The sequence below is a fragment of the Zingiber officinale genome, chromosome 9A, assembly GCF_018446385.1.
Source record: "Zingiber officinale cultivar Zhangliang chromosome 9A, Zo_v1.1, whole genome shotgun sequence".
In the NCBI taxonomy this organism is placed as follows: Eukaryota; Viridiplantae; Streptophyta; class Magnoliopsida; order Zingiberales; family Zingiberaceae; genus Zingiber; species Zingiber officinale.
Window position 1 is genome coordinate 114,914,446 of NC_056002.1, and position 25,867 is coordinate 114,940,312.

Genomic DNA, 25,867 nt, shown 5'->3' on the forward strand with positions numbered 1-25,867 from the left:
ACGGCCGTGCGACGAAGAACACGGGCCATGCCACGCCAAAATAGGGCTATGCTGAATTCTGGGCAGATTGCAGACCGTTCGTAATTTGGCCATAACTTTACGTTCCATTGGAGTTTTGGGATGTTATTTATACCAAAACGTATATGACTTCAAGATCTACAACTTTGCTTCAGATCCAACAGAGAGAAAGAGTTGTCTGCCCGTGCTAAATGGCACGGCCATGCCTCCCAACCGCGGGTTGAATTGGACCTCCGCCTAGACCGCAGACCGAACTTCGAACCGCCATAACTTTCGGCTCGGTTTGAACCAGGGCTCGATCCAAGTATCAGATTGAAGATAATTTCAAGGGATTCAACTTTAGTTCAGGGTGAATCCTGATAAAACCTGGTTTAATAGGTGAAAAACCTGGTTTATCGGATGCCTGCAATCCTAGTTTTTCTGGGCAGCGTGGAGGAGGTATAAAAGGCTCAAGAACCCTATTCTTTGATCATCTTTGGTTCGGGACTTCATCCCTCTCCTTGGGAAAGGGTTTTATCCTTCGGGGGAAACCCTAGAGATTCATCCACCACCGTCCCTTGATGTTCTGTCCATCTCCAGAGCAAGGAGACATCCCCAAGACATCGGAAATCTCGGCAAGCATCACTTCTTCCCTTCCTTCTCATGTCAAGGGTTGTAAGTATGTTCTTCTATATGTTTTGGGGTTGTTCTTCCCCCACAATGGAGTAGATCTTCTCTTCTAGGATTAGGAAGTATTTGTAATATGATGAGGATGTAGAACTATGTAGATTTGCCTTGTTTCTATTCAATGACCTGTTAATGCCTTGTTCGGGCTTGATGAGTTGCGTGTGTGCCATGTTTATATTTCTATGCTTTGATTGCTTGATGTGGAGGATTGTTGATCCCGTAAAGGGGATACCTTAGAGCACATTGACCAAGGTACCCTAGTGGTAGGGGTAACCCTTTCCGGACGTCTAAGACGTTCCCTGAAAAGGAGAAACAATCCCTTAGGAACTGCTGCTCTCGTAAAGAGAGTGCTCTAGATCATATACCTGAGGGGCCCTAGTGACAAGGGTAACCCGTTCACAGACGTCTAGGACATTCTCTTGAAAGGAGAGGCAAATCCTCCATAAGGAAGTAGGTTACCATACTAAACCTCTACCCTTATCCTTATTGTTATTTACTAGATGTGTATCCCAGTAATCTACCGAGACACCCTCGTGACAGGAGAGTTAACCGTTACAGGATTTCACAGGAATCATCTCTACGTGATACTGAAGGATACCGACCAATCTAACTTCCTACAAGAGCATGGACATAGAGGATAGAAACTAAGCAATTCATGTAGTATCTCCTAGTATTATAATGAAACCGAAATCCTAGAGTCCCTTTTCCGAAGCTCAATTCCCTCAAAGGTCAATCCTCTCTCTCCTCTTTCTTCTTCTCAACCTTCTCCTTCTCTCTTAAATCACTCTCATTAGTTTGCAAGCGCCAAAGCCAACTTTCGACCGTCTAGATAACTCACTTTGTGACATCTCTAGTGCTTAATCAACAGTCCCTATGGATTCGACAAATCTTACATATTACTGACGACGAAACCGTACACTTGTGGTTGCGTAACAGAGCCCAAGCTTGGTGTGGCCGGCCATATAAAATAAAAGGGATTTTGTTTTTAAAAATCTTTCCTTATGTGGAAGCCATGGATTTAAAAAAGAGTTTAAAATTTAAATCTTTCCTTTTATAGCTTTCTACAAAGGATTAAGAGAAATGTTTGTTATCTTTCCTTATTTATAGTTAAAAGGAAATTTTTAATTTTTGATAAAACTTTCCTTTTTTGTAACCATGTTCATGATTTAAAAGAGAGTTTTAAAAATTATAAATCTTTCCTTTTATAGCTTTCTACAAAAGATTTAAAGAAAGATTTGATATCTTTCCTTATTTGTAGATTTAAAAGTAAGATTTTAATTTTGAAAAAAAACTTTCCTTTCTGAAAATCATCCACATATTTTAATAAGAGATATTTTAATTTATAAAAGTTTCCTTTTATAACCAATCATGAAGGGAATTAAAAAAAGGAGAAATTTTTATTTTAAAAATTTTCGGAAGCAAATAAGGAAGTTTTAATTTTGTGTTCAAAATTTTCCTTATTTGGAGCTCTTGTAGGTGGCTAGCCATATCATGGGTTAAACTAAATTTTTAATTAAATTTTCCTTATTAACAAATGGCAAGGAATAAAAGGAAATTTTAATTATAATTAAATTTTCTTATTTACCATGACCAAGGATATAAAAGAGGGAGTTGGGGTGCCTTCATGAGACACAACTCTCTTCTATTTTCCTCTCCTCTCTTCCTTGGTGGTGGCCGGCCCTTTCCCTTGCTCTTCTCTTTTTCTCTTCCTCCTTGGTGGCCGGCGGCATCAACACTAGAGGAGATATTGGTGGCCGGTTCTAGCTTGGAGAAGAAGGAGAGAAATGAGGCTTTGTTCTAGAATCCCTTGGAGCTTGAAGATTGGTGGCCGAAACTTGCAAGGAAGGAGGCTTGGTGGTTCTCATCTCGATAGATCGTTGCCCACACAACATTTGAGATAAGAAGAGAAATACAATAGAAGATCAAGAGGTTGTTGCTTATAAAGAAAGGTATAACTAGTAATTCTATTCCGCATTATACTAGTTTTCTTTATATGGATTTTGAAATACCAAACACAAGAGGCTAGTGATTATAGGTTTCGAATTTATGTTTCGATTTGTGTTCCTTTTCTTTTTCGATCTTGTGATTTGATTGTTCTTAGTGGTTAAACCTAGGGTTATTATAAGGAGATTAAATATTGAATTTCTTTGAAAGGCTTTACCTAGGCAGTGGTGGATGCTCCCATACCCAAGAAGGCCTAGTGCCTCGCCACGTTTTGTCCTAGAAGCCAATCTTAGAAATAAATATTTAATCAACTTTGTAACATGGGTGGACTTGGATCAATAATGTTAAGCATCATTTTCGATCTAAGTCTAAACCTATAAGAACAGATAAATTAAACTTGAAATCAATAATGTTAAGTTTCGTTTGCGATCCAAATTTAATTTTTAAAGAACACAATAAGTTGTTAGGAAATGTTCGACACTTGTACAAAAAATTTTGTACAGTGGAACCAGTATAATATTTCGATGCTTAACATTATCTAGTACTTCATCCACCAAGTTGAGCTCCATTAACCTCCGCTCTGCTTTCTCTTGTCGTAGAGTTGCACTCGGTCGGATTCTACCACAACCTCCACGGGGATCACCGCTTCTCCTCCATACACCAGCAGGAATGGTGTTACCCTGGTCGCCTCTTTTGGAGTTGTGTGAAGTGTCCATAAGACACTTGGGAGCTCGTCAACCCAACTGGCCCCAGCGTGGTTGAGTCGAGCTCGTAAACCTTGAGAATATCCCGATTGGTGACTTTTGCCTGACCGTTTCTTTGGGGGTAGGCCACTGAGATGAAGGCATGCTGGATGTCATAGCCTTCGCACCACTCCCTGAGCTTCTGACCCACGAACTGCCTCTAGTTATCTGAGACGAGCTGGTGAGGGATGCCGAACTGACACAAAATATTCTGCAAGATAAATTTGATGACCATATGTTCACTTATCTTTGCTAGTGGCTTGACCTCTATCCACTTTGAGAAGTAGTCCACCGCGATGAGCAAGAACCTCCGCTGACCAGTCGCCATGGGAAATGGTCCCATGATGTCGAAGCCCCATTAGTCAAAAGGGAAAGACACCATGGATGTCTTCATCTCCTCGGTCGATCGGTGTGAGATATTGTGATACCTTTGGCAGGATAAACAGTTGGCTACTCTTTGAGCGACATCCTCTTAGAGAATTGGCCAAAAATATTCATTCAGGAGAATCTTTCGAGCCAACGAATGGCCACCCAGATGGCTTCCACAGGAGCCAAGATGTACTTCTTAGAGTATATACTTCATGTCCTTCGGGCCCACACATTTGAGCAGCGACCTTGAGAAAGATCTCTTATAAAGCTATTCTCCGATCAGGATGAATCTCCCGACCCTCTTCTTTAATAGTCGCGCTGCCTCCTAGTCGACCGGTGTGGTACCTGATCGGAGGAATTCAATCAGCGACGTTCTCTAATCACTCGGGAAGACTACTCCCTGCATCCGGTCGATGTGCACCACCAACAAAACTATTGGTGCGGGAAGTATCCAACGATCGAACCTAAGTTTTGATAATGGAAAAGGATTCAAAGTTAAGGTTATTTGTGGTCTAACGTGTTTGAATGAGTTTGCAGGAAAGTCCTAAGTATAGTTAGGTAAAAGTCATAGCTGCGGTTAGGCAGGTGGAAAACCCTAGGGGGTGGTAATCCTAGGTCCTAGAGGGTGATAACCCTATGCGGAAAGTCTTGGCGGGTCAAAGGATTTGGGAAAAAACTCTAGGGTCGGGGACTCTAGGTAGAAAGTACTAGTGGTCGCGGACCAGGTGAAAAGACTGGACGTGTCGTGGAGCGAACGCCCAGCAGAAAGTCCTGGAGCCTCGGGCGCTGAGCAAAAGTCCAGTCGGTCTGGAGGACCGACTGGCAACAGGTAAACTCTCCTGAGAGGAGTAGGTGAGGGAGCGTTTCCCGAAGAGGGAACAATAGGCGTCGGTTCGACCTAGAGTTTCGACGAAACTCAAAGTCAGAACCGGACAGTCAGAGGCTGTCATAATTTCATATTATATGTATATTGTTTTTGCCTAGACTAACTTTGTTTTGTAGAAAATTGGGGCTGGAGAAAGTTGGTCCGGGTGCCCAGAACTAGTCAAGGTGCTCGGAGTCGGTCCAAGCGCCCGGAACCCAAAAGTTATCGCCAAGCTGATGTGGTGCACACGGAGTGGTCGAGCCACGTGGTCTAGGCACCCGGAGGGGTTCCGGGAGCCCGACCGGAAGCTTCAGGACAACACAACGAATAACTTCTACTTCTTCGAGCTGCTCAGAAAACGCTTTTACGATGCCCAAAAATTCCAACGACTATTCCATTGAAGATTTTCTGTTGTCGATATTCTTTAATTGCAAATTACGTGTAAACTTTATTTTGTAATCTTTCCAATTGATTAGTGTTTGCCCATCGAAAGCACTCTTATGTGCGAGCCTTGGAGTAGGAGTCGACACAGGCTCAGAACCAAGTAACCAAAAGTGTTAGCTATTTTTTTTCGTTTACTTCTATTCCGCAGCGTATTTCCGAAATGAAAGTGAAAGCGACGAGCGTTATTCACCCCCCTCTAATGCTTTTGATCCTACAATTGGTATCAAAGCGGGATCACTTCAAATTGGTGAAACCATCATTCAAGCAATTTTTCATGGTAATTTTTAATTTTTCGGAATCGATCGGAATCGGTAAAATTACTGCCTTCCGATCTGTTCTTATCGCAATCGAAATTTTCCCTCGAAGCTGGTGCAACACCACTCGAGCTCGCGCATTTATTTTTAATCTCGTACTACTAATCCAAGACCAAGTCTTGGAACAAAGTTTCTTGTTTTTGTTTGTTCGAGATTGTACTTCTACATTGGCCCACCAATAAGACTACAGCACAGTCCGTCCGCCTCTCTTCTCCGGCGAGGACTTCGGCTACTAGAAGGGACAAATGGAGTTCTACCTCTAAACCCAATTCGAGATGTGGATGATCATCAAAACTGGCATCTTACTCCCACTTGACAACACGGGAAAACCAGTATCATGCGAGAACTGGGATGCAAGTATAATAAAGAAGGTCGAGGTCAATGCCAAAGCAACATGTACTCTTCAATGTGATCTAACAAAGGAAGAGCTGAACCGAATTGGTACATTCTCAAGCGCAAAAGAACTATGGGAGAAGCTGATCGAGCTGCACAAAAGCACCTCTGATACGAAAGTAAGTAAGCGCGATCTAATTTTAAATAAGTTATATAACATAAAAATGCAGGAAGGTGAGACGGCTAGCTAACTTCACGCGCAGATACAAGATCTACTGAACGGACTCCACGGAATCGGACAAAAGATAGAGAATCGAGACGTAATAAGGTACACACTCAACGCCTTTCTGAGAAATACTTTATGGGCATCCATGGTAGATGCTTACAAAGTATCCAAGGATCTTTCATCAATTAAGTTAGATGAGTTATTTTTAGAATTTGAATTGCATGAACAAACTAATGTACATCCAGCCAAGAAAGGTATTGCTTTGGTTGCAGGTACAAGCAGAACCTGAGAACCAAAAGCAAAGCGCAGAACCGAACCCGAGTCCGAAGATGAATCAGTCTCAGAAGATGACATTGACGAGATCACAGCCGAGATCATCAACCTAGTACGCAAACTCTACAAAAAGAAGAAAGGATTCATGAAAAAGGACATCAAGAAGGTAATTCAGTCCAAGATAGTGCAAGTCAGTCCAAAAGTAAAGTTCGAAGTTACCTACTATGGCTGCAACCAAAAGAGACACATCATAGCCAACTGTCCAAATCGAAAGGAAGCAAAGGAAGAAGAAAGCACTACAAGCAACATGGGATGAGTCTTCTTCAGAAGACTCCGACGAAGAACTTGAACAGACGAGCTTCCTCGCATTGACAGCCCGGGAACAACTTGAAGAATTTGAAACCGAGAGCGAATCGAAAATCGAGTCTGAGCAAAGTCACGGATCTGTATCCATTTCTGAAGGGCCTAAACCCACTGTAACTATTTCTCAATTAAGTAAATTGCATAATTTAGTTAATTACCTTATGCGTAAATTAGCCAAATCCAACCTCCGAGTCAAGTCACTCCAAAAGGATGTAACAATCTGTTGGACCCCGTGGGTATTTTGATGTGATCAACCAAGTTAGTTAGGTCATGCTTTGTTATTTGATCCCTGTGTCTAAGTGTAAAGAAACTTAGGAGCGCAGGAAGTCGAGCGGAAGACGCAGCTAGCGAGAAGGATGACACGGGAAGGGAGCCGACGAACTCTGTGCGTCCGAAGTATGAGAGAGCTGCGGAAGAGTACATCGGTGGACGAGAAGAATGTGTGTGATTTTCGAGGGACGAGAAGCCGTGTCGGAAGCCTGCTCGAGGTGAAGGCCAGAAATTGGGTTCGGGTGAGCCCTATTTCGATTGGCCGAAATCACCCAAGCGATCGGAGCTTCGGAAGAAGAAGAAAGAGAAGCTGGAAGCTATTTATACCATGCAGAAATTGGGCTATTTATACCATGTAGTCTTGGAGGCGCCTCCATCACATCTTGAAGGCGCCTCAAACTTGGAGGCACCTCCATCACCTTGAAGGCACCTCAAACCAGTCTGAGGCCCCTTGAAGGACATTGGAGGCGCCTCAGACCCAGTCTTAGTGACCGTTTGCAACCGGATAGAGCTTTATCCGGTCAAACTGCTTGGAGGCGCCTGGCCTTAACCCTCTTGGAGGCGCCTTCAACACTCGGGATAAGTTTTCCAGGAGCTATATAAAGGCCCCTGGAGCTAGGAAATCAAGAAATCAACTCTGTATTCATTTCTAGCAATAGTTCTGAGCTTCTAGTATGTAAAAGGCTTCTCTGCCTTCATAGAAGGAGATCTTTCAGAGCTTTTTCTACTGTCTTGGATTAACAACCTTCTTGGTTGTAACCAAGTAAATTGCTGAGTCTTTTTCTTTATTTCTATTAGTTTACTTTATTACTATTGCACTGTTTGAGTAGAAAGAATCGAGGAGGGTATACTTTTATTTTACAGGCAATTCACCCCCCTCTTGTCGGCCCCGCTGTACCAACAATTGGTATAAGAGTCTGACAGCCTCAGAAGGACTAACCGCCGACTGAAGCACAAAGATCAAAACGATGGTCGGAGGTAACATCTACCCACCAGCATTCGAGGGGGAGTTTGCTTCTTGGAAGCAACAAATAGAGGTATATCTTAACACAGATCTTGATATTTTATTAATAATGAAATTTGGTTATGAAGCACCAAAGACAACAAATGGAGAAGAACTCGAGATACACCTCTGGACCAATAAGCAACGTGACCAGTCTATGGCAAACGCTTGGGCTGAATTTCACCTTCTAAGCGTAATACCAGATGAAGATCTCGATAGAGTTGGCAATTACCAAAATGCAAAAGAACTTTGGGAAAAGTTCTTGAAGCTCTATGAAGGACCTTTAGAAGTCGACTCCTCAATGGACACTGAGTCATCATTAGAAGAATCCGAGATCGAGGAAATTGCCGAAATAGCAATCATAGCTGAAGACTCACCTAAAGACGAAGAAAGCTCATCCGAGACGAGCATCGATAAAGGGGGAGTATCTTCAGAAGAAAAAAAATCAATAGGGGGAGAATCAACAGCCAAAAAGGTAAGTCAGGTATGGTCTCTACCTCTTGATCAAACGGTTAAGTCAATTAAAATGTTGCTGCAAGATTTTTGTGAATTAAAAAATATTTTGTTAAATAAATTTTGCAAATTAGAAAAATTATTAACTAATAGTGAGTTAAAAGAAACAGTCTGTCAATTAAAGGATTTTGACAAACTAACAATAGAAAATTTACTACAATTTTCTGAATGTTTAAATTTCCCTGCTTTAGATTTGGGTAATTATGATAAACTAAAATAGCAATTTAAATGTCATAGTGTAAAGATTAAAGCATTTGATCTAAATTAAAACTTTAGACTTAGTGCTTTCAGCGAGAAAATTAAACATTAAAATTTCTTTATGAGGCTTTATCTAAAGAAATGTTTGTTGCTCCAATAACCAAGAATGTCTAGTGCCTCGCCACGACCTGGAAGCAAAATATTGGAATAAAAATGTTTAATTAACTTTCTGATAAAGCATTAAAATTAAGATTAAATAATGCTTTTGAAAGTTTCTTTTAAAACATTTTTTTTGGAAATTTAAAAAAAAATTTATGTTTAAACAGAGATACGCCTAAGTTTAAATTTTGTTTTAAATTTTTTTTTAGTGCCTAAATTTCTTTTTAAATAAATCTTTTAGAATATGTTTTCAAAAGACTTAGAAACTGTTTCAAAAGACTTAGAATTTTGAACATGTTTTAGACCCCGTTTTTGCTGTGATCAAAGGGGGAGAGATAGACACAAGTTAAGGGGGAGTTAGAAATATTTTTAAATTCTATTTTGAATTTTTGTAAAATGATATTCTGTTCAAAAATTGGTATTAGATTTGAGCTAAATCTTATGTTGCAATTTATTTTAATTGCAAACTTATACTTAAAAAGTTAGTTTAGTAATTTCTTCAAAATTACTACTTGTCTGCTTAACCCTAACTTGAACTTGAGTTGATGCACATCAAAAAGGGGGAGATTGTTGGGCCCCCGTGGGTAGTTTAATGTGATCAACCAGGTTAGTTAGGTCCTGCTTTGTTATTTGATCCCTGTGTCTAAGTGTGTAGGAATTTAGGAGCACAGGAAGTCGAGCGGAAGACGCAGCTAGCGAGAAGGACTGCACGGGAAGGGAGCCGACGGGTTCGATGCGTTCGAAGGACGAGAGAGATGCGGAAGAGTACACCGGTGGACGAGAAGAATGTGTGTGATTTTCGAGGGACGAGAAGCCGTGTCGGAAGCCTGCTCGAGGTGAAGGCCAAAAATTGGGTTCGGGTGAGCCCTATTTCGATTGGCCGGAATCACCCAAGCGATCGGAGCTTCGGAAGAAGAAGAAAGAGAAGCTGGAAGCTATTTATATCATGTAGAAATTGGGCTATTTATACCATGCAGTCTTGGAGGCGCCTCCATCACACCTTGAAGACGCCTCAGACTTGGAGGTGCCTCCATCACCTTGAAGGCACCTCAAACCAGTCCGAGGCGCCTTGAAGGACATTGGAGGTGCCTCAAACCCAGTCTTAGTGACCGTTTGTAACCGGATAGAGCTTTATCCGGTCAAACAGCTTGGAGGTGCCCTCAACCCTCTTAGAGGCGCATTCGATACTTGGGATAAGTTTTCCAGGAGCTATATAAAGGCCCCTGGAGCTAGGAAATCAAGAAATCAACTCTGTATTCATTTCTAGCAATAGTTCTGAGCTTCTAGTGTGTAAAAGGCTTCTCCGCCTTCAGAGAAAAAGATCTTTCAGAGCTTTTTCTACTGCCTTGGATTAACAACCTTCTTGGTTGTAACCAAGTAAATTGCTGAGTCTTTTTCTTTATTTCTGTTTGTTTACTTTATTACTATTGCACTGTTTGAGTTGAAAGAATCGAGAAAGGTATACTTTTATTTTGCAGGCAATTCACTCCCTCTTGCCGGCCCCGCTGCACCAACACAATCCTTAAAGAGGAGACTAAATTGAGGGGTGCCCATTCACCTTCATCTTCCTCCATTGAATACCATTAAAGCATCGGTTTGTAACTGATGCTTGCTTTCTATTTATACTGGCGTCCAAGAACAATCGAAGTGAGAAGAAAATCACAGTGATCAGAGTGCACACAGCGGAAGCGACGGTGGGCAAAGGAGAACATCCGAAAGGAAAGAGATTTGGATCGTGAAACTCGAAGAGCTTTCCGGTTCATCCGTGATCGCGCTTCTGACAGCAGCGACATCCAGCGACTTCCTCGATTTCTTCTCGGGAGATCACTATGAGATGTTTCATGTTTTATTTTCTGTTTGTTTCATGCTATTAGGAACAACACAGAGCTCTAGATTCCATGAATAATCATCATGATTATGGTCATGACAGGTAGGTTTCAGCTAAGGAAGTCTCGTACCGTAATTGTAGCATCCAAGACAAGATATTTGAAGATTTACATAAACACGTCACAAAGTTATCTCAGCGTCTAGTGACGTAATATTTTAAAGGTCGTAAGTTCGCTTATCTTGATTCAGATTTCACTTTTGAAAAACTCTATCACAATCGTGAGAATCGTGATCGAAATGAATGTATGCATTTATGAAATTTCTAGTTGAACTTTCCAAGTTTTCTGGTATATTGCAGATTGAGGAATTCTTTAATTGGTTTGATGAGGTGAAAAGAATTTTTTATTATAAGGAAGATGTAGGTAACAAAATTGAAATAGTCTATGACCCAATTCATGACAATAATAAAATAGAAAAAGTTGTTGATGTTGAAAATTCCCTCATCATTCGTTTGTTCTCTTATTTTCCTTCTATACTTTCAACGTAGATCGCAGCACTGGAGTAAGCATCAAAGCCTTCGTCATGTGTGGAATTCTTGGGGTTCTCGGATGCACTGATACCTCACTTTGGCAAGAGAGCCCGCATCATTGAAGTCTCTCGGAGGTTAAGGCATAGAGGCCCTAATTGCAGTGGTTTGCATTGTTTTAAGAATTACTACCTTGCACACCAACGTTTAGCCATTGTGGATCCATCTGAAGATCAACCACTCTACAAGGAAGACAAGTCAATTGCTGTTGTGGTCAATGGAGAAATTTACAACCATGGGGAATTAAGAGAGAATCTTGAATCTCATCAATTCCAGAGCGATAGTGATTGTGAAGTTATTGCTCATCTTTATGAAGAATATGGAGAAGATTTTGTTCATATGTTGGATGGCATGTTCTCATTTGTTCTTCTTGACACCCGTTATAGAAGTTACATTGCTGCACGAGATGCCATTGGCATTACTCCTCAGTAATGGCATGGGGTCTTGATGGATCTGTTTGGTTTGCTTCTCAAATGAAAGCTTTGACATTGAAATTTAGATGCACACAGCCGAGCGCTTCTTGGACATTGATGGTTGGGCGCTCCTTGTGTTCTCCATATCAAGTCAAACAATTTCCTGCCCAAGCGATGCTTAAATAAGATTTTGTAGGGCAAAAAATAGTGAATTCAAAGAGATGAATGTATGAGAGTGAACATGCCTTTTCTTTGAATAATCAGTATTCTTGTATAGCTTTCTTGTTATAATGACACCTTTTAATACTCTCTTGTTACAACAATGTCTTTAGTATAAGATTGAATTGGTGAGTACAGGATAAAATTGCTACTATAAGATAAAGATTTAAATTTCGAGATACTTGAGGGAAAAAAGTCTTCTCTGCACTAGTCAACTATAACTTTTTAATTTATCTCTTTACATAGAATTATGGAACCGACCATATAAGACCGATGAAATATTCTAATTTTTTCTTACCATTGCTACAACAAACGTCATCTATCATTATTTTTTGAAAAATGATATGCTCAAGAAAAAATCTCAATGAAAAATTCAAGAATATACATATAAATTCATGTGGTGCACAAAAAATGAAATGATGAACTATGAATTTATATATCTATCCTTGAGCTTTTTCTTAAGATTTTTTCTTTAAACATATCATTGCTCTTATTTTTTTATTTAGTCATAACCTCATGATTTCCTCCCTCGATAACACTTTATATTTTATTAATGAGTATTAACACTGTCATTATATGTATTATTGCACGTAGCTTCTTTTTTGGAACTTTGCTCTCTCTTCTCCGAATTCCTACAGCTTTTAGTGAGAACCGATTAATCCTGAGCTAAGTTCCCGAGCAATATGTTAAGATAGCGAATCTACTTTTAAAATTACTTATTTCCCGAATAATCAGTTAAAATAAGGATCTATTTTTAAAATCTATTGTCATTTTAGCTCCGGACCCTGGCCCGATTCTTGAACACCCTATGACTATTGACTCTTATTCCCGAGCACCTTATGATACTGACTCTGATTCCCGAACATCTTCTCACCCCAACTCCTATTGCTGAGCACCCTGTGGCTTCGATTCTTATTCCGAGTACCTTCGTATTCGAGTTTTAAACATGCTACTTTTTCTTGAGCTTGCCGATCACATCAAACGTAAATCCTGTTATCTTTATATTATATGAAAATTAAACTCTTATTAATTATTTGGGAAACACGTCCGTCGGTTTACCATCCCATGGTGCCCGATCATGACGGAAAGCTCAGCATCATAAAATTTTCAATGGGTTCCAAATGAGATTTGAACCTAGTTATACAGCGACACCGTCGTCAAATAACATTACACGTGAGAATGCCCGAACAGTTGCCTAAATATTTCGGTTTCTAGTCACTTTCCCTTTAATAAAATAAAGCCTTTATTTTCTGTTGAAGGAAACGACAAAGCTTGAGTTCATTCAGAAGTTGCGCAGCAGGTCGACCAATCTATCCAGGTTGAGGAACGACGAGCCCCCGGGCTGCGTTGCCCTTTCCGCCGCCTCCTTCCACCCCACCGCCCTCCTCCTCATCTCCCTCCCCTTATCCCCGTTCCCCATCAGCTCCCTTATCAACCCCTCCACTTCCTCCCTCTTCACGTTGTTGTCGATCTCCATACCGTTTCCCCACTCCGTGCACGCTTACCTGCAGTTGGTCTGCAGCTGCTCCGCGAAGAAGGGCCACGACAGCATCGGCACCCCGCCGACGATGCTCTCCAGCGTCGAGTTCCAGCCGCTGTGCGTCAGAAACCCTCCCACGGCGGAGTGGCCCAGCACCTCCTCCTGCGGGCACCAGCTGGCCAGCATCCCGCGCTCCCGAGTCTTCTCCACGAACTCCGCCGGCAGCACCGCCGCGTGGCCCGGCACCAGGTCCGGCCGGACCACCCACAGGAACTCGTACTCTGAATCCGCCAGCCCCCACGCGAACTCCACCAGTTGCTCGTTGCTCATCACCGTTATGCTCCCGAAGTTGACGTACACCACCGAGCCCGGCGCGCGGCCGTCCAGCCACTCCAAGCACCCGCTCTCCTCCTTCCAAAGGTTGGATCGGAGCGAGGCGAGGGCGTTAGGAATCTGGTGGTTCTGGAGAAGCAAGGAGAGCGGGCCGACAGTGTAGATCGGGGGGAGGATCGCCGCCATCGCCTCCAGGACCGGTCCTTCCAGCTCGTCGAAAGTATTCACGATTACCGCTGAGGCCATGGCGGCGCGCTGTGCCTCACGGTTGTCGTAGTTGAGCATGATGTCGTCCCGGTCGGTGGTCCGGATGAAGGAAGGGAAGTCCCTCAGCCGCATGTTCTTCATTCCCGGCACCCAATCGATCGGAGTATCCAAGAATCCATTCGTGATGTCGCTTTCGTCTATCAACACACACTCACAAAATTGTTGACTTCTAGTTAATTCTTGTGAAATTTAGAGAGAGAGAGACAACAAGATTCGATTACGTTTGAGAGGCGTGAGGCCGCGGTCGATGAGGCGTTGGAAGTGGAGGTAGCCCATGAAGCCGCAGGCGCTGGTAGTCCAGAAGACGACCTCCGGGATGCGGAGCTCCCTGGCGGCGTCCAGGGTGAAGCTCATGACGCCGTCAGAGACGATGCAGGAGACGGGCGGCGCGTTGCCGCCGTCGTCGTTAAGGCGGTGCAGGAGGTCGAGAAACGGCAGGAGCGCGTGTTTAGAGATGGAGTCGCAGAGGGAGGGGATGTCCTGCGTGGCGTCGGTGTCGGAGGGCGGGAGCCCGTCGGGTATGGACTCGAAGCGGAAGCCCGGGTCATCAGCCTCCGAAGGGACGACGGCGCCGGAGCGGAGCAGGCGTGTGTGGTTGAAGTGGGTGTTGACGAAGGTGATGCGGAAGCCATAGAACCGGAGGAGCTTCGCCAACTTCATCATCGGCGTGACGTGACCCTGAGCAGGGTACGGGATGATCACCGCGTGAGGATTCTTCTCCGACTGTCCTAGAGTGTCACCCATGGCCACGCTTCTCTCCTCTCTCCTTGCTCCTCCTCTGCTATGGCCTCCACCTCTATTACTCTATATATATAGTTAAGAAAGAGTCATTTTCGCCATTAATGACACAAAAACCTCTGCTACTAGCTAACAAACAGGACCAAAATGAATACTTCAAACGATGAAGCTTTAATTGACCGCGCAGCTTAATTAACTTGCATTTCACAAGGCGTCACATCAAGATCGATCATTGGAGTTATCATTTATAATTGTTAACAAAATTGAGGTATGCTGGAAATTGACAATTAAACAAACCAACGCGGTGGCGATGACGGTGGGGATGGCTACGGCTATTGCCAACAGATAGAATGGGTCGTCTTCTAGATATTACACACCTGATCTCGTTGCTACGATACAAATTCAGATCAGACAATTGGATGATCCCACCCAAGTACAGATGGCGCCTCTAGAGCGGTAAACAAGTCAAGTCAAGAGAAATTTTATAGTATTTGATCCCGTCCGGAAGCTGAGTCGGATGAAGGTGGGTCTTGTTGTGCGGAAAGTTGACGGAGAGTCGTCGAAGTGTCGAATCTACCTGGTACCCCCCCTCAAGCGGTTCACACGGGTGGCTGACGGCTAGAGATGATCAGAACGACGACGTTGTTATCCTGCACACACTCAGACGGATCCACCAGTCGTTAGAGACCAGAAACCAGGGAAAAAGTCCCCAGGTCAGGTCCTCCGACGCCCAAGTCAGATACTTTTTCCCCAGAAATCACAGAGAAAGGACGAAAAGTAGAGACTAGTGAGAAATGATGAGTGAACATACCTGCATAAGGGACAAGACATCCCTTTTTATACTGCAACGGAAGTTTCTGGGTCTGACGGGTGTCAGGGAATGTCGGTTGTCAGGCTTTGTCTGGCAGTGATTGACACGTGGCCTTTCTTGATAGACTGGCGGCAAAACCAAAGGTGTATTGAGCCCCTATTGTTGGAATAATCCATGACATTTTGATTATTCTTTCTGACAAGCAGTTACGATTCCATGGCTGATTTGTCTTGTAGTGTCTGACCGTCGAGCCTGTGTTCCGAGATTTGGGCTCGTCCTGCTTTTATATACTTTGTCTGCTATCTCTGGTCTACACATCTCGATCTGCACCCTGGGTCTGTATCCAGACCTCTAATCCTTGGCTCGGCTGTTCCGACCTGCACGCTGGGTCTGTAAGCAGACCTCTGATCCTGGGCTTGGCTGTTCCGACCTGCACGCTGGGTCTGTAAGCAGGCTTTTAATCTTTGGCTTGGATGTCCCGACCTACACACTGGGTCTATAAGCAGACCTCTAATCCTTGGATCGGCTGTTCCGACCTGCACGGTGGGTCTGTAAGCAGACCTCTGATCCTTGGCTCGGCTATTCCGACCTGCACGCTAGGTCTGTAAGCAGACCTCTGATCCTGGGCTTGGCTGTTCCGACCTACACACTGGGTCTGTAAGCAGACCTTTAATCTTTGGCTTGGATGTCCTGACCTGCACACTGGGTCTGTAAGAAGATCTCTAATCCTTGGATCGGCTGTTTCGACCTGCACGCTGGGTCTGTATGCAGACCTCTGATCCTGGGCTTGGCTGTTCCGACCTGCACGCTGGGTCTGTAAGCAGACCTCTAATCCTTGGATCGGCTGTTCCGACCTGCACGCTGGGTCTGTAAGCAGACCTCCCATCCTTGGCTCGGATTTCCCAACCTGCACTCTGAGTCTGTAATCAGACCTCTGATCCTTGGTTCGGCTATTCCGACCTGCACGTTGGGTCTGTAAGCAGACCTCTAATCCTTGGATCGGCTGTTTCGACCTGCACGCTGGGTCTATAAGCAGACCTCTAATCCTGGGCTTGCCTGTTCCGACCTGCACGCTGGGTCTGTAAGCATACCTCTAATCCTTGGATCGGCTGTTCCGACCTGCACGATGGCTGTACCTGGGCCGCGGGCCCGTTTAATACTTACTGTTATGGCTGGTCTTATAATCTTCTCCTTTGACCACCCTATCCGCTGAGACTTTGACTTCTACCACGTAAGCTGGCCTTTTGACCTCCCGGTTGTCCCTGTCAGCCTGACTGCTGACCGGCCACGGCGACCTGACTTCTAACCTTCTTGACCTCCACATCAACTTGACTGCTGACCGGTCATGGAGGCTTGACTTTTGACCCTCCTGACCGCCACATCAGCTTGACCGCTGACCGGCCACGGAGGCTTGACTTTTGATCCTCCTGGCCTCCATGTCAGCTTGACTGCTGACCAGCCACGGAGGCTTGACTTTTGACCCACTTGTGGCCTTGACTCATGACAACATCATCCGATTGCCCCCACAAAACATGCACCGTATCACAAGCCTCCCCCTCAAGTCTAGTCGAAGGAGGCTCTAGTCCGACTGACTAGACCTCCATCCTTGTGTTAGCTGACCTGGCTTCCGCACCCTTTGCTGCCCTGTCTCCCCTCTGCCTCTTGGGGAATATCCTGTCCTCCCAGGATAGGTACTATTTCCTATGCTCATGCTGACTCCTCAACTTCCGAGCATACTTTCCTCCCATAAATATTACCCTGTTTTCTAAGCGTCGTCTCAAGGCTCAAGAAAATCCCTTTACCTTCTCCTTCCTTATAAAAGTTTCAAACATCCGCTGCTTCCAACTATCCTCTTGTTAATATAGTACTCTGTACTTATGGAGCCTACCACCAACTCTAATGAACTTGCTTCTTTGCTTCGACAGACCTCCCATCTGTTGGAGCTATCGTCTCAAAAAGAAGAAGCTTCGCTCCAGCAGATTACCACTCTGACGGAATTATTGGCTTAGAAAGGAAATATTGATGCAGATGATCGCGAGCAGAGATCTCCAAGCGTCCCTTGCCCATGAAATGGAGAACCTCTGGCTGGCCACCAAATCCAGGACCCGGGCCGAAGTTGCTCTTAAGCTGAAGGCTCAATCAGACTTTCAGAGACAGGTGCACTATATTATTTATTTGAAGATGAAGCATGAAGATGAGGTGACTCTTCTGAAAGAAGAAGGACGGATCAAAGACGAGACCATTGGGTAACTGAAGCGTGCACTCGATCTTATTCAGGAAGATCTAATTAAGGTCCGAGCTCCTCTAACTAGAAAGGATCAAGCTTCTGGCTCTGGAATCAATGTAAACCCTTAAAGAATGTGTCTTTGATTTTGATGAAACAACAGTTGTTTTTTGTATTCCCCTCCTATTGTAGCTCTACACTTTGCTTTGGACATAATCATGTTTTTTTTTATAGAACACCTGTGTTTGTCTAATATTTCTTCAAATAACAGTAATAAAAGTAGATTGCTTACCCCATGTTACCTATCATATGAACTCTTGACCCTAGTCAATGAGCCCCTCGAAGATAGGCCTGCGGGAATTCCTATGTAATCAAAACCTTTAAATACTGCTTTTTGACTAGCTAAACACGCTAATTTAGCTTGCGGCTTGGTGCGTCGGTGAATATAAGACATACTGCTCGAAAAAATCTTTGCCCGACCGAGAAGGTCGTTGGTCATGAGAGCTCTGCTCACTTATAACTCGCACTGGGGCGAGAGTCTGGGGCAACCGACCTGAAAGGTCGTTGGGCGTGAGAGTCATGCTCACTTATAACTCGCACTGGGGCGAGAGTCTGGGACAGCTGACCTGGAAGGTCGTTGAGCATGAGAGTCATGCTCACTTATAACTCGCATTGGGGCGAGAGTCTAGGACAGCCGACCTGGAAGGTCGTTGGGCGTGAGAGCCATGCTTACTTGTAACTCGCACTGGGACGAGAGTCTGGGACAGCCGACCTGGAAGGTCGTTGGGCGTGAGAGCCATGCTCACTTATAACTCACACTGGGGCGAGAGTCTGGGACAGCCGACCTGGAAGGTCGTTGGGCGTGAGAGTCATGCTCACTTATAACTCGCACTGGGGCGAGAGTCTGGGACAACCGACCTGGAAGGTCGTTGGGCGTGAGAGCCATGCTCACTTATAACTCGCACTGGGGCGAGAGTCTGGGACAGCCGACCTGGAAGGTCGTTGGGCGTGAGAGCCATGCTCACTTATAACTCGCACTGGGGCGAGAGTCTGGGACAGCCGACCTGGAAGGTCGTTGGGCGTGAGAGTCATGCTCACTTATAACTCGCACTGGGGCGAGAGTCTGGGACAGCCGACCTGGAAGGTCGTTGGGCGTGAGAGTCATGCTCACTTATAACTCGCACTGGGGCGAGAGTCTGGGACAGCCGACCTGGAAGGTCGTTGGGCGTGAGAGTCATGCTCACTTATAACTCGCACTGGGGCGAGAGTCTAGGACGACTGACCTGGAAAGGTCGTTGGGCGTGAGAGTCATGCTCACTTATAACTCGCACTGGGGCGAGAGTCTGGGACAGCCGACCTGGAAGGTCGTTGGGCGTGAGAGCCATGCTCACTTATAACTCGCACTTGGGCGAGAGTCTGGGATAGCCGACCTGGAAGGTCGTTGGGCGTGAGAGTCATGCTCACTTATAACTCACACTGGGGTGAGAGTCTGGGACAGCCGACCTGGAAGGTCGTTGGGCGTGAGAGTCATGCTCACTTATAACTCGCACTGGGGCGAGAGTCTGGGACAGCCAACCTGGAAGGTGACCTCCTGGCCAAAATAGATGTTGCCGACCTAGGGGTCGATCTCCTGACCTGGGTATATGCTGCCGACCTGGGGGTCGATCTCCCGACAAGGATATGTGCTGCCGACCTGGGGGTCGATCTCCCGACCAAGATATGTGCTGCCGACCTGGGGGTCGATCTCCCGACCAGGATATATGCTGCCAACCTGGGGGTCAATCTCCCGGGCAGGAATTGCTGGAAGCGCTTCGACTTCGTCTATCATCAAGAAATATATCCTTAGTGATGCTGTGAGGATAACCGTATTAAAATCTTACTCATCCTTGGCCTCGCTGCATTTGAATTCTTTTCCCACTACTTTTCTTTAACGGTTCCCAAGAAAATCGCTGGGTAAGCATTTCCGTACTCCTGCTTCATCTAATGATTTCCTTATCACGTCCATAATTAATACGGCTCCTACGGGATCGACACCTGTCCCATGCCTTTATTGCTTATGCAGGATGACGCTGCCCACGCCACTCCTTTTTGTACACGCTTTCCCAAAAGAACATGTCCCTCGACGATCGAACGGCTTCAGGCGCTTCACCCAAAAAGATACTCACCATCTCTTTTCGATATTCCCTAGGAGAACTCTCTTTATAAACCCTAAAGGTAGTCCGCAGTCATTGCCTTGCACATTTTGACTACCTTCCTCTTTCTGTTGCTTCGACTTCTCCGGCACCTCCGCCCTTCTCCTTCTAGGCTTTTCCCATTCGGTGCTCTTCTACTTTTCGACTATCCTCTTCTTCAACCTTCCTCATCTCGATAATGGCTGACGGTAAGGCTACCTTTTGGTATTCGTGTTTCCTTTCTGACATAGACCAACATGACCTATCCATGATTCGGTCTGACTTGGAGCTTGGCAAAGAATACATACTTCGCATCCCCACACCCACCGAACATCCTTCATCTCCTCCGGAAGGCTTTATGACTATTTTCAGGGATCAACTGATGGAGGGCCTCCATTTTCCTATCCACCCTTTTATTTCTGCCCTGAGTGAATATTTTGGCATCTGCCTATCTCAATTCGCTCCCAACTTCTTTAGAGCAATTTGCAGCACGGTCATTTTATGTCGCGTGTACCGACTTCCACTGACAATCCAACTGTTCCACCATTTTTACTCCTTTAAACGCTCAGAACCGGGAGTGTTCATGGTACAGGCGAGGCCGGGTTATAAATTTTTTAATGACATGCCTTCTTCCAATAAGGGGTGTAAATCTCGCTTCTTTTTCATTAGGTCCCCTGAGCCCCTGGTTAGGCCCTCCCAGTGGTGTTCTGACCTTCCTTACAACCTCCCTGTGCATCAGCATCAACCCTCATGTAACGCCGCCTCAGAAGCCCTGCAAGGCGTGAACGTTAGCCTTTTTATATTACTATTGGAAGACTTTCTGTATCTTTTTGGGCTCAGCCCTGTTCGGGCAGACATCGGGGCGCCATTTGGTAAGACCCCGTTTTCCTCTCCGCTACTCTTCGCTAACTGAGGTTTTATTTTTTATCGCAGAGGCTGCCATGTTCCAAGCGTACTCCTCCGATGTTAAGCGCCGCTTTACCGCCTATTTGAAAACTTTAAGTGAGGAGCTTAAGCAAGGTTTGGCGGCTTCCTCCCGATCTGACCCTTCTGCTTCTCAGTCCGCTCCTTCCGCTCCACCACCTATCCCGCCGGCGATGGCCCACGGGGAAGCTTCTTCTTCCATTCCCATGGATGTGGCTCCAGCGGAAGACCTGGCCGCTGTAGGACAGGTTGATTTGCCCCATGAAGAGCAGATCGAGGAGGCCACTGAAGAACAGGTCAGGGAGGCCGCTGAAGAACAAGTTTGTTGGTGCAATATCCCTCAGGTCAAGGTTGACCTGGGTAACCAAGCTGAGTCTTGGTTTGGGTTTAGATGTTTGACAATAAGATATTGATTGAAGAAGAGTCAAGTAGGTCAAGGTTGACTGGATACTTGACTGGGAAGTCCTAACTGGGATGTTAGGCAAAATGAAAGACCTAGTGAGTAAAGCTAGGCAGTATGAAAGTCCTGGTGAGTGAAGCCAGGCAGAAGAAAAGTCCTGGTGAGTGAAGCCAGGCAGAAGGAAGTCCTAGTGAGTGAAGCTAGGCAGATGGAAATCCTGGTGAGTGAAGCCAGGTGAAAGTCCTAGTGAGTGAAGCTAGGCAGGTGAAAGTCCTAGTGAGTGAAGCTAGGCAGATGGAAAACCCTAGTGAGTGAAGCTAGGTGAAAGTCCTGGTGAGTGAAGCCAGGCAAGGGAAAATCCAGATGGATCAAGGATGATTGGACATCTGGTGTTGGGAAGTCCAAGTAGGTCAAAGGATTGACTGGATACTTGGCATGAAAGAAAAGTCCAAGTAGGTCAAAGGGATTGACCGGATACTTGGCACAGAGAAAAGTCCAAGTGGGTCAAAGGGATTGACCGGACACTTGGTAAGGGAGTCCTAGCAGGTCAAGGGAGTGACTAGATGCTAGGCATGACATACCAACAGGTCAAGGTTGACCGGATGTTGGTTTGGGAGGTTTTGGACTTGGTTTTGGACAAAAATCAAGTGCTGGATCGATCAGTGGATCGATCCAGACCTGTCCCAGCGAACAGAGAGCTTCTGGATCGATCCGTGGATCGATCCGTGGATCGACCAAGAGGACCAAATCAATCAGTGGATCGATTAGGACGCGGCTGATTAGCGCGATAAGCGCTGGCTCGATCCAGGCGCGTTTCCAGAGCACAGAGGCGCTCTGGATCGATCCGTGGATCGATCCAAAACCTCCCCGATCGATTGGGAACATTTGAATCGATCGGGATCCGACCGTTGGCGTCGTTTATAGCTGCAGGCGTGTGATGGCTGCGGTATCCGCTTCACTGATTCACCCCAGAGCTCTCGCCAACTCCTCCACAGCGCTCACAAAGCTCAGATCGCCAGTTCTTGAAGGATCTTGGAAGCTCTCCAAGTCAAGAGGCGGATCAAAGCCAAGAAGAGAAGCTAGGGTTAGGGTTTTGTACTCATTGTAAGCTTGTAAGCTTGTATTTCTTGTATCCTTTCCCTCTCTTCTTGTATTGAGTCTTGTAGGGCTTCTCCGCCCTTGGTAGTTACCATAAAGGAGAGTTTTATTTAGTGGAGGGTGTGTGTGTTGGTGTGGATCCTTGGATTAGTCACCTCTTGTGAGGTGGATACCAAGTAAAACCAACCGTGTTAGCGTTGTGTGTTTGTTTCTGTATTTTCCGCTGCACATCTTTGAAGGAACAAGAAACGCCGAGCAACGAGCGAAGCGCGACGAGCTATTCACCCCCCCCCCCTCTAGCTACTTTTGGTCCTAACAAAGTTGAGGAAAATCGAGCTGCATCCCCCCGGCCAGCCAAACGCCTGAAACTTCAGCGCAAGAGGAAGAAAGTGACTCCAGCCATTCAAGCGTCACCCCCACCTTTTCCTTCCGGTCGTCGCTCTTCTGCTGCCCTTCGCTCTTTGGAAATCGAGACTGCTTCTCCCGCCCGGGAGATTACTAGGGGCCCTGATGTTCCTGTCGCGTCGCCCCATATATTAGTCCTAGCTCCAGGTCAAGTTATAACTCCCGAGCAGACTTCTTTTCCCACTCCAGCTTCTTCTCCCGGTCAGCTATCCTTACCTTTAGTAGACTAGCCCGGGAGTTCTGCGTCTCCATCTGCCTCCCTTCCTTCAGTTGTTCCTGCATCTACTTCTAGACCTCGGAGGAAAACTCACAAGAAATATTCCTTTACTGATTCTTGGCGCCTGCCTTCTTCCACAGGCTCAGGGGTCACCGCAGAAACTGCTGAAGGGGATCCTCCCCTTGTTGCTATGGTTGAGTTGGAGGGGGACTTAGCAGTCTCCTGGCACTCAGGCCATCGAAAGTTTTGGAAGAATCCCCTGGTGGAGGGGTTAGATCCAGCGGCTTGCCTGATGGTTTTTGTAAGTCTTCTTATCTCTATGCTCCTCTGTTGACCTCTTTCGTAATTTTTCTTCCTATATCTAATGCAGGCCTGCTCCGCCAACCTAAGTGCTGTTCAGTATGCCTGCAGCTTGCAGAGGGAAAATGAAGTATTAAAGGCTCGACTTGAAGAAATAGAGCTGCCCCTAACCCCCCGCGATCCTCTCAACCCAACTCCTGGAGACCTAGCCCATTATCTTCGCTTAATTGGAGAGTCTGCCAAATCTGCTCGCAATATTTCTCATGCGGCTTTTGACAAGATAAGGGCCTTGGAAGTAGTTCTTCAGACAAGCGAGTCGAAATTGGCTTCTGAAGTGGAGAAACGTCAGGAACTAGCAACTGAGCTAGATAAAAAGGATGCCTAATTGGCTAGCCTGCAAGAAACCCGGGAGAATCTTCAGAAGACTATAATAGAAGTCCAAGATGAATTGGCTTCCAGCGCCGACCGGGAAAAAACCCTTCAAAGTCAGTGGGAGGCCAGTCAAGTAACTCTTAAATCCATGCAGGCCGACCTTCTGAGGGCTCAGAAGGACACTTCCCAAAGTCAACAAGCCTTGACTATGGCCCATGCTGACAAGGAGAAGGCCGAGACCAAGCTGACAGACTATCAAGCAAGGGAGGTAGGTCGTCTGAGAGCCTACAGGCAAGCCTACGTTACCTCCCCTTTCTTCATGAAGAAAATGGGAGACTTGATGAGTTTCATGATATGCTGCGGTGCGGGTGGAGGAGCTCGCCAAATGTTTGAACAAAATTTGCTTCGGGCTGCCCCCTCGGAAGATTTCCTAGATATAGGTCGCATCATGAACGAGATTTGATAGCCATGATTTTGGCTATATTATTGTGAATCATAATGCATGTTTTTATTAGTTTATTCATAGCTTAATCTCTCATTAGCATCATATCTCAATATTGCATTTGATTTTGGACTTAATTGCAAATTAGCTAGTTTTCATGGTATTTGGTGCTAATATTTGACTCTTATTTTGTAGGCATCAAAAGGGGTATGGACCCGATCAGATTGGACGACACTTGGGCTCAAATCAAAGGCAAATCAAGTCGATCAAGCCTCGGAGCATTATGGGCTGTTCATCCAAGATTGAGTAGATCTGAGCCATCCATTGAAGATCTGGCCGATCCAACTTAATGGGGAGCAGATCTGAGCCATTTATGAAGATCCAGAAGTTTTGATCCAGATCTGAGTTCATCCAGCCATTGATCCAACCGAATAAATTTGAACCATTCATTTAAGACTGGGCGGATCTGGGCCATCCAGTGATGATCTGATCGATCCGACCTACAGGAGAGTAGATCCAGAACCTAGATCAACATCAGTACCTTCGGATCGGATTTTAGATGACTCTTCACCGTTGATTTAGCTCCAAGTCAATCTCAGCCGTCGGTTCAAATCTGAGATCTGTTCAAATGAGAAGCTACAGTGTTCCAGCTTCTTCGTCGATTCCTCCGCGTTCAGCTCCGTGTCCCGGCGTCTTTCTTCAGGATTTCGGCCCCATCCTCCTTCAGATCTACTTCTCTTCGAGTCTAATTGGCTTTGGAGCTTCCATTCTTTTGCTTCTAGGCTCGGATCTTTTGCACGCGCCGGCGAACATCTCTCCGGAGCTCAGATCTGTTCGTATGTCCTCTGTTTCAGCCATCATCGGGGGAATTCTTCAGTGATAGTAGCTTGCTCTCTATCAGAGAGTATCGATCCAGAGAAATCGGATTCAAGATCTGCGAAATTTCGAGCTGTGCAGTGCCAATCTTCACCGGCTTTTCCAAGAAAGTTTTTTTGGTGCTGGAAGAGATTGAATTGAGTTGAAGTTTTCATTCAATTAGCTTGTGTTGTAGCAAGGGAAGACTTGTTAGAGGAGTAGTTTTGATTGGAGATGGCTTAGAGTTTAGTTGTGCAGTTTATAGTTTCTGCGTTTTTGTTTCCTTTAGATGTTGTCATTGAATTCATTGTTTCTTTAATTCTGAACTATATAGTTCTAGTTTTGTTTCCTTAGTTATCTTTTGTGCAAGTTAATTCTGTTTTCTTTCTTGTTTTTACAGCTAGAGTTTTGCATTTCTATGCTACAGTTATTCTTCCTGCAATTCCAGTTTCGAATTAAACTTTCTGCACATGTCATTTTCTGCAATTTAGGTCTGATGAATTCCTTTAAGTTGCAAAATTGCAGAGTAAGTAGTTTTCTTTATTTAGATTAATTGTGTTTAAGATTAGATCTATTAATTGCACTTCAATTCTTCACTTGGAATTTGAATAAAAATTAGATACTTCTATTTCATCAGGAGAAAATTTCAAAAGAAAAATAATTCTAATCTAAAATCAATCATCCTTCAATTAGTTTCCTTGTGAGAATCGACTTGGGACTTTATGCTACATGTTTATCTTTAGTTTTGGAATGTTCCGATCTTTATTAATTTGATGTACAATGTGACATGGAAATTGTAAACACCAAATTTTGGCGCCGTTGCCGGGGAAACTAGTGGAGTTTGCTTGTTTTTAGATTGCGTATAGTTCATTTTTTCTTTGTTTTCACTTTCTTGATTTTATTGTCTATCTATTTTTATTCTAACTATTGATTTTTGGTGATATGACCAGATCCTCGTGTGGTAAACTACTTGATTTTGATCCAGAAATTGAAAGGACCTTCAAAGCTTTGAGAATTCAAGAGAACATTTCAGAGGACTCAGGAAGTTCTTTATCATCTTCAGATACCCCTATGGCTGATCATA

At 45.0% G+C, this 25,867-nt stretch overlaps 1 protein-coding gene across 1 annotated transcript; it reads right to left on the reverse strand.

The window, feature by feature from the left end:
* Positions 1 to 13,199: 13,199 nt before the first annotated feature.
* Positions 13,200 to 14,635, reverse strand: LOC122021612 (7-deoxyloganetin glucosyltransferase-like). Its single transcript, XM_042579748.1, has 2 exons — positions 14,048 to 14,635; positions 13,200 to 13,963 (listed from the first exon to the last, which is right to left on the reverse strand). Exons 1-2 carry the CDS (start codon positions 14,568 to 14,570, stop codon positions 13,248 to 13,250), a joined length of 1,239 nt encoding a protein of 412 aa, XP_042435682.1. The 5' UTR covers positions 14,571 to 14,635; the 3' UTR covers positions 13,200 to 13,247.
* Between the last annotated feature and the right edge of the window lie 11,232 nt (positions 14,636 to 25,867).